Source organism: Mobula birostris, chromosome 14 (assembly GCF_030028105.1).
Source record: "Mobula birostris isolate sMobBir1 chromosome 14, sMobBir1.hap1, whole genome shotgun sequence".
In the NCBI taxonomy this organism is placed as follows: domain Eukaryota; kingdom Metazoa; phylum Chordata; class Chondrichthyes; order Myliobatiformes; family Myliobatidae; genus Mobula; species Mobula birostris.
Window position 1 is genome coordinate 89,916,774 of NC_092383.1, and position 12,531 is coordinate 89,929,304.

A 12,531-nucleotide genomic window follows, 5' to 3' on the forward strand; every position below is an offset into this window, starting at 1 on the left:
CCAAAATTCGTAGATTGGTCCTTTAAAATCCCATCCTGGCTGGGCGTTTTTTTCAGTTCTCCCGCTTTTTGCATTTTCCTTTCAGTAAAACCCCAGCATTCAATAGGGTATCTTCACCTTCAGGATTCTGAAAGTGACTCCCTGATCTTTGATACTGACGGGTCAGATGAAAAATCAGATGGCTTAAGTCAACCTGCAAATACGAACTTGGATGGACCTTCAATGGGAACATTCAGGGGCAAGTTAGACGGCCTTAGCCAATCCCACTCGGTTGTTTCCTCTGTCGAAGATGGAGTAATACTCTCTAATGAAGACATCTCCCAGAATCCAGAGGTTTCCACCAGTGCCGCTAAATCCACTGTCGCAGCTATTGTAATCCATCTGGAAGGAAATGGAGAGCAATTAACACCAGGTCAAGTGTCCACTCAATAAATGATCATTATAACATGTGTCATTAATCCGTGCAAAGTTAATGAATGTATCCCTTGAAATTCTCATCCCCCATATGTCTGATGAATCCCGTACCTTCAGTGTGTAGGCTGAGGCAGGAAGAGTGAAGTCATATCCATTGATGGTGAAGACCACATCAGGCATATTGCCAATGTTGTTGCAATTGATGGAGTACTGTGAAAGAAGAGCAACAACATTTAGACTATAAGACATAGGAGCAGAACTCAGCCATTCGGCCCATCGAGTCCTCTCTGCCATTTGATCGTAGCTGACTTATATTCCCTCTCAACCCCATTCTTCTGCCTTCCTCTTAATCAAGAAACTATCTACTCTGCTTTAAATATACCCACAGCCATCTTTGGCAAAGACTTCCACTGATTCACCACACTCTGGCTAAAGAAATTCCTCTTCTTAACGGTTCTAAAAGGACATTCTTCTATTCTGAGGCTGTGTCTTCTGGTCCTAGACTCTCTCAATATTGAAAACATCCTCTCCATATTTTTTTTTAAATTAAGTGCATTGCCTGTTCATTATGTGGCCTCATCTACACCAGAGAAAGCAGAGGCAGATAGGGTACCCACTTTGCATAGCACTTAATTCTAACTGTAGGGATGACCCTAAGTTCCTGGATAGTTGTTATTTTAAATTTCCATCCCATTCCTACTCTGACTTTGTTTTCCTTCACCTTACAACAGTAAGACTACATCATCCAATAATTAGATTTGTTGCAGTCCTCAGAAATCATCGGTGAAATCACTCATCTCTGATAGACAGACTTTCCAGAACTGGCCAGTTCTGATGTAAAGTCATTGATGTGTATGACTACTTTATTTCTCCCTCACTCAAAATGCTGGGGCAACTCAAATGGTCAGGTAGACTCAATGGAGATGAATAAACAGTTGATGTTTCAGGCAAAGACGCTTCATCAGGATTTTCAGCATCCAAAGGCAGTCTTTTCTTTATTTCTCTCTCCACAGGTGCTGCCTGACCCATTGAGTATTTCCATGGTTTAATGCTCTTACTACTAATAGAGAAAGGTTGAATGTACAATGAGGATAAAACACAATAAGTTATTTCCAAATAATAGTGCTAATCTAAATGTTTATTCTTTTCGAAAGAAGCTGCCCGGCCTGCTGAGTTCCTCCAGTGTTTCGTGATTGTTACATTGTGAATGGAGATGTTAATCCTAGCTATTTCTAACAGAATGCATTCTTTCCGCAATTCCTGCTGCCTGCATGACATATAATTTCATTAACTCAATGTGCTGACTGCATAATGCATTAACAGCTGCCAGCTGAGTATACACCACTGGTCAGTCAGCCCCTACCTGGCCATAATAATTTGGAGTTGCTCCGATGCTTTGCTGAATATTGCGGATGTAATTTCCGCCAACAGCGATAAGAGAAGTTCCAGTATCAACGATGGCAGGGCAACCTTGAGCGCAAGCCACAATCTCGCCGTTGACTGTCACTCTGAGCGAGAAACATCATAGTGTTCACCAAAAATGCTAATTTGGATTTATTGCCAAAATCAGTGTCAAATTAAATTTATTATCAATGTACATATATGTCACCATGTGCTGTACTACCCTGAGATTCAGTGACAGACAAATAAAGAAGCTCAATAGATATTATGAAAACTATCAATAAACCAAGACTGACAAACAACCAATGTGCAAAAATGACAAATTGTTCCAATTACAATAAATAAAACTGAGAATATGAGTTGTAGAGTCCTTGATGGTGATTCTGTAATTGTAGAATCAGTTCAGAATTGAGTCCAGAATTCAAGAAAATAATTCAGAAAATCTGGCCTTCAAGCTGAAGTATTCATCATGTCTGGTTCGATTGCACTTGGAATATTGTGATCAGTTCTGGTTGCCTCATTATAGGAAGGATGAGGAAGTTTTAGAAAGTGTGCAGAGGAGATCTACCAGGGTGCTGCCAGGATTAGAGAGCATTCTACAATTTCTAAAGCTTTGAAAATTAATTTACAACCTAATACATTGACTGTTCTATTTGGAATAGTTCCGCATCATATTCAGGGTATTTTATTTTCAAACCAATATGTAATTGCATTCGTTACATTGTTGGCAAGAAGAGCTATTTTATTGAAGTGGAAAGATACCTCTGCTCCAACACTAACTCAATGGTTTTCCTAAGTAATGTTATGTCTAGTTTGGAAAGAATTAGAATTAGAACTTTCAATCCTCAATTTGTTTTTGAGAGAAGGTGGTTCTCTTTTGCTAAATATTATCATTTAATTTGAATCAATTTACATGGTTTCCTTCCAATTTTATGTTAAATAAATGTGATTTGGTGGTTGTTGTTTTCTTTTTCTTTATATATATATATATATATATATATATATATACATAAATGATTGTAAGATGTATCGCTCCGGGAGCTGATTCTTAATGGGTTTTTTTTCCTCTTTTTTTTATATAGTTAGTGGGTTTTTTTAGTTAGCTGGGGTTCTCTTTTTTCCTTCTTTTTCTTATATAAATGTTTTTTCATTAGCATATATGTTTTTTTCTTCAGCTTTTTTAATTATATATATACTAATTTCTTGAATTTCTGTATTGTATAGCTGTAGATGATTATATTAATAAAAAGATTTAGAAATGAAATGAAATGAGAGCATACCTCATGAGGTAAATTGAGTGAGCTAGGGATTTTCTCTTTGGACCAAAGGCGGATGAGAGATGACGTGTGAGATGTAAGGAGAAGAGAAGGGGTGAGAGGGGAACCAAAACATGTAATGGATAAAGAGAGAAGGGGGAATGGGGAAAAATTATCGGAAGTTAGAAAAATCAATGTTCATGCCAGCAGATTATGGAGGCTGCCCAGATGGAATATCAGGTGTTGCTCCTCTATCCTGATTGTAGCCTCATTATGACTGTAACAGTTGTTTTCTCCTGTAAGTTCTAACTATATAACTGGTTCAACTCACTGAAAGTAAATCTTCAACGGCTGAGAATACCTCAGATGGAGATACCACTTACCTCTCGACCTCAATCTGCCAGTAGGCCTCATGGGTAACAGGGAGCCAGTAGATTGGGCCGGTGTAGTGGTTTGAGTCAACTCCACCAAACAGGACTTCACTTCCAGATTCACCATTTGTCCTGGAAAACAACATTCAATAAGAATATCTCAGACTTCAACACTCAAAAGACATTCAGATATTGATTAGTAAGTTGTAGGCATGATGTGCTGTCACCAGCAGTGTGGTGACACTCGTAGGCTGTCACCAACACATCCCTAAAACAAACAGCAAGTTTCAATATACATGAAACTAATAAAGCTCATCTTTCAATCTTTAAAGGAATAATTTCATGAATATTGCAAGAAAAACGTGCATTTGCAGAGTTAGAGTCTCACAGCATGGAAATGGGGCCTTCAGTCTAACTCATCCATGCTCACCATTTACACCAATCCCACCTGCCCCGTTTGTTCCATGTCTTCCTAAACCTTTCCTAGCCACGTATTCAAGTCATTCTAGACCTTAAATGAGCTGTGCAAGCTGAAGTAAAAATAAAACTCTGAGAATGATGGGCATCTTTATCAGACTGGAGACCAAAATATCTTCAAGTTCCAGTTCAATTAATGGCATCAGCACTGACCTGACATGTTGCACCTGACCCGGTAAATTTCATCTGCTTTTAAGTTTTCAACATTATCGTTATTTTGTATTCATGATTTAATTCCTAGAATCCCATTGAACTACAATAAGTAACCAGAATCATCAGAAGAAGAAGCAATGATGGTACCAAGCAAATTAACAAGCGACATGACAGATTCTCCAGTAGTGAAGGAAGGTGTTACAACGTGCTAACCTTGTCAAGTAGACAGAAAAGAGTGGCTGTGAAACCAGATGCTGAGACATTATGTTGTCGAAGACTGTAGTGGCTCCTTCTGCCGCAAGTGATGGGTAGCCCAAGCCCAAAATACCATCGAAATTACAGTAGGTAAAGAAACTGCCGGGTTCAGTCATACTTAATCCAAACTCTTGTCCATTGATCACAAGATTAGAAAGCTGGTGAGACAGATTTAAAGAGAAATTAATCAGTTACTTATCCCGTCAGGCTGCACATGGGCACAGCTCATGGAGCTGCTGCCTCACAATGCCAGTGACCCAGGTTCAATCCCGGCCTTTGGTATTCCCCGCATGACGTTTGCAGATCGGCCCCTGTGTTCAGGTGGGTTCATTCTGGGTGATCGGATTTTCTCCCATTTCCCAAAGACATGCTGATTGATTGGTTAATTGGTCACCGTCAATTATCCTGGTGGTAGAATCTGGAGGGTGCTGACAAGACTAAAAGATGATTCATGTTGGACGAATACGTGGTCAGCATGGTTTGGGCCCAAAATTCGACTGTCATCTTTCCCTAGATGCTGCCTGGCCTGCTGAGTTCCCCCAGCATTTTTTGTGTGTAACTTTTTATTCTGTTAATTTGTACTACTTATTTCTAATTAACATTAATAAACATATATAAACTGAGAGTAACACAGTTCTTTCTCCCTAGATTTATTCATCATGTATTTCATTGCACCACCTCTGTAAACTGAACAATTTTCACAATGTATGCCGGTGATATTAAATCTGATTCTGCTATGAGGTGATTTCGTTAACTTTCTGTTAGCAGTACAATGGAATACATAATAATAGAGAAGAAACTACAGATTATAGTAAATGTGTATGAGTTAAATTAAATAACTAGTGCAAAAAAATAGTATTAATGCAAATTAGTGAGGTTGTGTTCATGGGTTCAACGTCCATTCAAAAGTCGGAAGGCAGGTGAGGGGAAGATGCTGTATTGAAGTATGATTCCAGCCTAATCATCGCAGATAATGATGCTCGGAAGGAAGATTTAATCTGAATGTGGGGAGAATACAAAGAGTAGATCAAGGTAGGCAGAGACTTAAATGGTTGTTGATGCACCAAGGAGCCTGTGTCCATGCTGTAAAGATTTGTGGTGAAAATCATGATTGGACCTAATTTCCTAAGCATAGTTTCAATGATTGTGTGATATCCGGTGGCAGGGGCCCCAGATCTCCAACTCCACAGAGGTCAAAGGTGGCCAGTCCTAGGGAGAGAGGGCTGTGTGTTTGTGGGTGTGTGGGTAGGAAGGTGGTGGTGGGGGGGGGGAGGAATGGAGCTTCTTTCACTGTTGCTGCATGTTCTGTTCAGATTGTCAAGCTCTGTGTTTCTGTGGATCTGCTATGTTGGCACAGGAATACATGCCCCCAGTTCATCCTTGGGTACGTTCATTTGTGAACACAAACAAACCATTTCAAAACATAATTCGATATACAGGAATCCAAATCTGAATATTTACAAATATGCCATTCCATATCCACTTATCAGTTTCATTCCCTGAGATTCATTTTCTTGTACGCATTCAGAGTAGAACACAAATTTAACGGAAAAAAACTGCACAGAAAGATGGGCAAACAAGCAATGTGAAAATGAGGACAAGAAAAGCAATGCCAAAAAATAACAATAAATAAATACATCAAAATAATATTGAGAATGTTTATCAGTTAGGATCTCTAAGTTTTGGAATACAGGTATTAGTGTGGTTTGAGTTATAAGGGTGAAGAGTTCACTTACTCTCAGAGTATCGTATCCCAGAATACCGGTCATACTTCCTGTCCCATACTGGATGGACAGATACTGATAATTCGTGCTGAAGGTTGAGGACTGGGATGGGTTGAATCTGTTGTGCTTCTCTGCAAAGAAACATCCATTTCATCAACGAAACAAAAAGTTTCAACATATCACCCTGCGCCAAACAAGCCCCTGCCAATAGTTTCCTAAATCTTGTCAAAACACACCAAGCATTGCAAGGCTGGCAGACTCCTAGATTTCTCCTTGAGCCAAGTTGCAAATGTTCTACCCCTCACCAGACCAGTGCCCCGGTTTCCACCCACCTTCCAAAGACATGAGGGCGACTAAGTTGTGGTCACGCTACACCGGTGGCAGAAGCAAGTCAACACTTTGCAGGCTGTCCGCTGCACGTCTTTGGAAGCGACACATTTTAACGTATGTTTCAATGGTGCGACACTCACATGACATATAATATACACTGAGTCCCAGCAACATGCATAGAGTTGAAGGTGATGTGTTAACAAGGATAGAGGATCAGTTAACTAATAGAAAGCAGGGAGTTGGGATACAGGGGTGTTACTCTGGTCAGTAATCAGTGGAGAGTGGTGTGCCACAGCGGTCGGGACTGGGCCCGTAAATGTTCATGATCTACATTAATGATCTGGAAGAGGGGACCGACTGTAGTGTATCCAAGTTTGCTAATGATAATAAATTGAGAAGAAAGACAAATTGTGCAGAAGATGTGGAGAGCCTGCAAGAAGATATAGTTTGGTTAGGTAAGTGGGCAAAGGTCAGGCAGATGGAATACAATGTTGGTAAATGTGAGGTCATCCACTTTAGAAGGAAAAATGAAAGAGCAGATTATTATTTAAATGGTAAAACAATGCAGCATACTGTTTTGCAGAGGGACTTGGGAGTGCTTGTGCATGAATCACAAAAGGTTGGTTTGCAGGTGCAGCAGGCTGTCAGGAAGGCAAATGGAATGTTGGCCTTCATTGCCAGAGGGATTGAATTTAAGAGCAGGGAGGTCATGCTGCAACTGTACAGGGTACTGGTGAGGCTCCACCTGGACTACTGCGTGCAGTTCGAGTCTTCGTACTTGAGGAAGGGTAGACTGGCTTTGGAGGCTCTGAAGAAGAGGCTCACCAGGTTGATTCCAGAGATGAAGGAGTTAGTCTATGAGGAGAGATTGAGTTGCCCGGGATTGTACTTGCTGGAATTCATAAGAATGAGAGGAGATCTTATAGAAACACATAAAATTATGGAAGAGATAGATATGATAGAGGATGGAAAGTTGTTTCCACTGGTAGGTGATACTGGAAATAGCCTCAAAATTCGGGGGTGTAGATTTAGGACGGAGATGAGGAGGAACTGCTTTACCCAGAGGGTGGTGAATTTGTGCAATTCTCTGCCCAAAGAAGCAGTGGAGGCAACCTCAGTAAATAACTTTAAGGCATGGTTGGATAGGTTTTTGAATATTAGGGGAATTAAGAGTTATGAGGAAAAGGTAGGTAGGTGGAGATGAGTCCATGGCCAGATCAGCCATGATCTTATTGAATAACGGAGCAGGTTCAATGGGCCAGATGACCTACTGCTGCTCATATTTCTTATGTTCTTTTGGGATATGTGAGAGCTTCAATGTATTTGAGAGCAAGGGAACATGTTCTTACCGCATGGTGTCTGGTCGCAGTAGACTGACGGGACCCAGAGGTTGGATGAGCCAGTATCAAAGACGACTGTGAAGCTCTGTGGGGGGTTACCGAGGCTGATGGCTCCATAGTATGACAGCTGTCGGCAAAAACAAAATCTCCTTGGTTAGTCTGATTTAGTGTGATTGCCTTCATGATGACTGGAGAGGAAAGGGGACAAGACAGAAGTAAGAGAGTGGGGGGAGAGTCTGGAGTACAGACTAGCAGGTGATACATACGTCCAGCTGAGAGGGAAGGATGGTGGGTGGGCGAATGAGCGGGGATGAAGTGAGAAACTGGGAGGTGATAGGTGGAATTTTACTAATCGTAAAACAATTCACCATGTTAGCAATTGACCACTTCTGATCACACCACCCTCTTCCCAGCAGGAACCGGCGTTGGGTTCCTCTTGTCCTCAACCTCCACCTGACTAGCCTCTGCATACAATAGATCCTACCCCATCATTTCTATCAGTCTCCACAGGATCCCTCCACTGGACTCATCTCCCCACCACTGCTCCCCCTATCAGCATTCTGAAGGGACTATTCCTTCCGCACCTCTCTGTTTTTCCCTTCAAATAGGAACTAGCTATAAAAACAATAGAAATATTACAGCATTTTCATTACGAAGGTCAAGAGACCCTTCACCCAACGTTTCGGCTCATAGCAGTCAAGAATTACTTACATCCATGTAGTTGGTCATTGGCTCCAGTGATGCCAAAGTTCCAATGGAACAAGCACCTTTGAACTTTGTGCAGGGATCATAGGGATGATTCTTGAGGTAATCTGCCAACAATCCCTTCTCCCGAAGAATATCTCGGGCAGATTTTCCTTTATATAAAGGAACTCTGTAAAGTGGGAAATGGGTTAGGAATGTCATCATCTGTTATTGTTCCTTGGGGAGAAAACTTACTTGCTACAACTGTTAACTTTTGGTTAAACTGTTCCTACCTGGTCAAGGCGGCATCAGAGAGCTGGATGCATACGAAGGCGAGGAGTAACCACTTCATGTTGAATCGATTGGATTCCTTTCAGAATCTGACATCGGGCTTGTGAGCCCTAATACTTATACTCAAGGAATCATTGTCACGTGGACACAGAGACAATCATTCCATATGAAAAGTAAATATTCTGGTACTCGTGATCAGTTTCTCTCTGATAAAATACATTCTATTAAGGACACCCTTCAATGTAGAAGTTGATAACAAAGTATGTTAAGTGCTGTGAAATTAAAGATAATTCTTATCATAGATAACACAATCTGAAATTAGGTTCAAAACTGTTTTATCAAATGACTGAGACCTAAACAGTCCTTCCAGGTGAGGTAGCCCTTTACTTGTGAACCCACCAGTGTCATTTATTGTATCTGGTTTTCCCCTTGAGGCCTCCTCTACATCAGTGAGACCTGACACAGAATGGACGATGGTGTCATTGACTGGCTACTCTGTCTATGTCTCTCATAATTTTGTGAAGTCCAACTGAAGTTCAAAGACCAGAGTATATTTGAATATCCACTGTTTATTCACTTCCACAGACGCTGCCTGACCTGCTGAGTTCCTCCAGCATTTTAAGTGTGTTGCTTTGGATTTCCAGCATCTGCAGACTTTTTCATGTGCAGTGAAACCCACATGGTCACGGAGAGAACGCACAAACTCCTTACAGACAGCGGGGGAAATCGATCCCTAATTTACTGCAGGTTCTGTAAAGCGCTGTGCTTACCACTGCATTACTGTGCTGCCCGACATGTGCTTTCAGCATGTTGACCTTCATAAATCAGAGAACCGGGCTGTTATCTCGAAGTTGTCTCAGACGTGCGTGAGGCCAAATTTGGAGTATTGTGTGCAGTTCTGGTCACCTATCTACTGGAAAGATATCAGGAATATTGAAAGAGGACAGAGAAAATTTACAAGGATATTGCTGGGACTTGAGGACCTGAGGTAGAGGGAAAGGTTGCATAGACATGGACTTCATTCCCTGCAGCGAAGGAGAATGTGAGGAAATTTGATAGATGTGTACAAAATGTTGATGGGTATGGATATTGTCAATGGAAACAGGCTTCTTCTGTTGAGGTTGGTTAAGACAAGAGGTACAGGTAATAGGTTAAGGGTGAAAGATGAAATATTTAAGAAAAATTTGAGAAGAGACCACCATGACTCCGAGGGTGGTGAGAGTGTGGAATGAGCTGTCAGACGAAGTGGTGAACTCCAGTTTGATTGCAACATTTAAGAGAAGTTTGGATAAGTACATGGATGAGGAGGATCATGGTCCAGGTGAGAGTCGATGACACGAGCAGTTCAGCCTGGCCTAGGTGGGCAGAAGTGCCTGTGTCTGATCTTGCGGGAATGGAACCCACTCTAAGGACCTCACGAACAGCCGCTTATTAATATCCCCAAGGACACGGCTTGGAAGACGAGCGTGCTTACAGGGTTCCAGAGATTTCATGGCTCTGGGGACATGCTGATTCCAGGCCGGTGCCATAAATTGAAGCATCGCGGGAGAACGCGGAACATCGGGAGCAGCGGGTTGGCTGCCAGGGGTTGTGTGCTCGGGGAGCTGCAGCTTTTTGCTGCCAAATCTCTGGGCGCAGAGCTCAGAAAAAGCCAAGCAACAGACTTTTAACATCGTAAATCAGTGAGTTGTTTGTTATGTCTCCTGTCTCACTGTGAAATGGGACACCCTTTTTTCCCTTATTAAGGAGAGTGAGAGCCTGTGGTATGTCAAATTATCGGGTGAACGAGTAGTCTTTGGGGTACTGCAAGTCTGTGTCTTTATTGATGCTTTGCTGCATGCTTGAGTGCTCGGTGGGCAGTGTTGATGCATTTTTGCTGGTGGGGGTGGGGGGCTGGATGTTGCCTTGTTGCTGCTTGTGCAGGGGAGGGGGAGTTGCGGGGGGGAGCTTTGGGGCTCTAAGTTTTAACTGTCAATCATTCCTTGGGGCACTCCTCTGCTTTTGTGGATGTCTGCGAAGAAAATAAATTTCAGGATCAATGTATCGTATACATTTCTCTGACATTAAATGCACTTATTGAAACCTGTTGTAGTGTTCTGTAACTCTGACTCCAAACCCATCCTATTGTTGTACTTGTCTAATTGTCCCTCCCTCCACCACTACTTCTGGCAGCTCATTCCATGTACCCACCACACTCCATGGGGGAAAATATTGCCCCTCAGGTGCCCTTTAAATCTTTCCCATCTCACCTTAAATCCTTACCTTTTATTTTTAGACCATGAAAAGGACTGTGACCATTCACTTTATGTACACAGCTCGTGATTTTATAAACCTTGAGAAGGTCACCTCTCAGCCTCCTTCACTCCAGGGAAAACAGACACAACCTGTCCAGTCTCACGAACCAACAACGAAACAAAAAGAACCGTAGCAGGATCATCAACCCCTAAATACCTACTCCCCGCACGCAGAAATGGACAAAAATGGAGCAGTCACATCAACCTCCAAATCTCCCTCTCCACACACAACGAATGAGAAACATCAGGCAAAAAACACAGAATATAAAATACTGTAAGACTGACCAAAAATCTACAGTCCAAGTCCAAATCCAAAACGCAGAAAACCTGGGTAAACCAGCCGCTGTCCTTTCCCTCTCTGACAGCAGCGTGATCCCACCAGTGTTCAAAAGGCAGTATCCCTTCTCTGACAGCGGACAATCCCACCAGCGATCAAAAGCCTGGCAGTGGGTGTTCACCTTCCGTTTTCACTCGATATTTCACCCTCTCTCCTTGTTTTAATCGGCGAACAATGGAAGCTTTAATCCACAAAATGGAGCCGAACATCGGCTTGAGGCCCATGCTGCAGTCTTCCCGCCACGATCCTCTCAGAGACTACAGAGCATGAAAACACCCTGACGATTTCCAAAATGGAAATCACAGGCTCAAACAGTCTCAGAATCACATTCAAGACAAAAAACAAACATAAAAGAAGCGAAATATATGGTTTCATAATCTATCCACAGTCATGAGTCTAACTGTCATCGATACTGTGGATACTGAACTTTTTACTGTTGGACTTCGGCCATATTCCACTGAGATACAACACTGGGCGGCAGGGAAGGTCGGTCCTGCCTGTGGCCATCGAACTTGCAGCTTCTCCTGTGGAGGGTCAGACACTCTGAGCCAATAGACTGGTCCTGGATTTAATTTCCATCTGGCATAGTTTGCATATTGTTTGATTGTTTGTGGTTTTTGTATTGCTATATTTATGCTCTATTCTTGGTTGGTGCGGCTGTAACGAAACCCAATTTCCCTCGGGATCAATAAAGTATATCTATCTATCTATCTATCTATACTACGGTAGGAAGAGTCATAAGTCCAATTGTCATTGACACCACACTACAGTCATGAGTCTGATTGTCATCGACACTACAGTGTGAAGAGCCATGAGTCCGATTGTCATCGATAGTACTCTACGAGGAGTCATGAGTCCGATTGTCCTTGACACTACAGTACGAACAGTCTTGATTCCGATTGTCACCAACACCTCAGTACGAGGAGTTATGAGTCCGACTGTCATGGGCACTGCAGTACCAACAGACATGAGTCCGACTGTCATATACACTTGTCTTGAGTCCGATTGTCACAGACACTACAGCACAGAAACAGGCCCTTCATCCAATCCAGCCCATGCCAGTCTAGTCTTCTGTCTGATTCCAGCTCCTGCGCCCACATCAATGCCCTCTGGAACCCACACATCCATATACCTATCCTAACCTCTTAAAGACTCACTCTTAACAATTTAAGAACACCTTCTTCCTCTTCACCGTCAGATGTCT

General features: G+C 42.2%; 1 protein-coding gene across 1 annotated transcript; it reads right to left on the reverse strand.

Moving 5' to 3' along the window:
• Window positions 1–243: 243 nt before the first annotated feature.
• On the reverse strand, window positions 244–8,757 carry LOC140210083 (pepsin A-like). The gene is made up of 9 exons (XM_072278879.1): window positions 8,699–8,757; window positions 8,433–8,595; window positions 7,731–7,848; window positions 6,064–6,182; window positions 4,286–4,485; window positions 3,455–3,574; window positions 1,778–1,922; window positions 526–624; window positions 244–381 (listed from the first exon to the last, which is right to left on the reverse strand). The coding sequence occupies exons 1-9, from the start codon at window positions 8,755–8,757 to the stop codon at window positions 244–246; spliced, it is 1,161 nt and encodes a 386-aa protein (XP_072134980.1).
• Window positions 8,758–12,531: the final 3,774 nt, after the last annotated feature.

Coding starts and splice junctions, on each gene's coding strand:
- LOC140210083 (XM_072278879.1), bottom strand. CDS start 8,757: ATGAAGTGGTTACTCCTCGCCTTCGTATGCATCCAGCTCTCTGATGCC. Junction 3,575..4,285: donor TTTTCTGTCTACTTGACAAG/GTTAGCACGTTG, acceptor GTTGTTTTCCAG/GACAAATGGTGAATCTGGAA. Junction 1,923..3,454: donor TGGCAGATTGAGGTCGAGAG/GTAAGTGGTATC, acceptor TTTCTCGCTCAG/AGTGACAGTCAACGGCGAGA.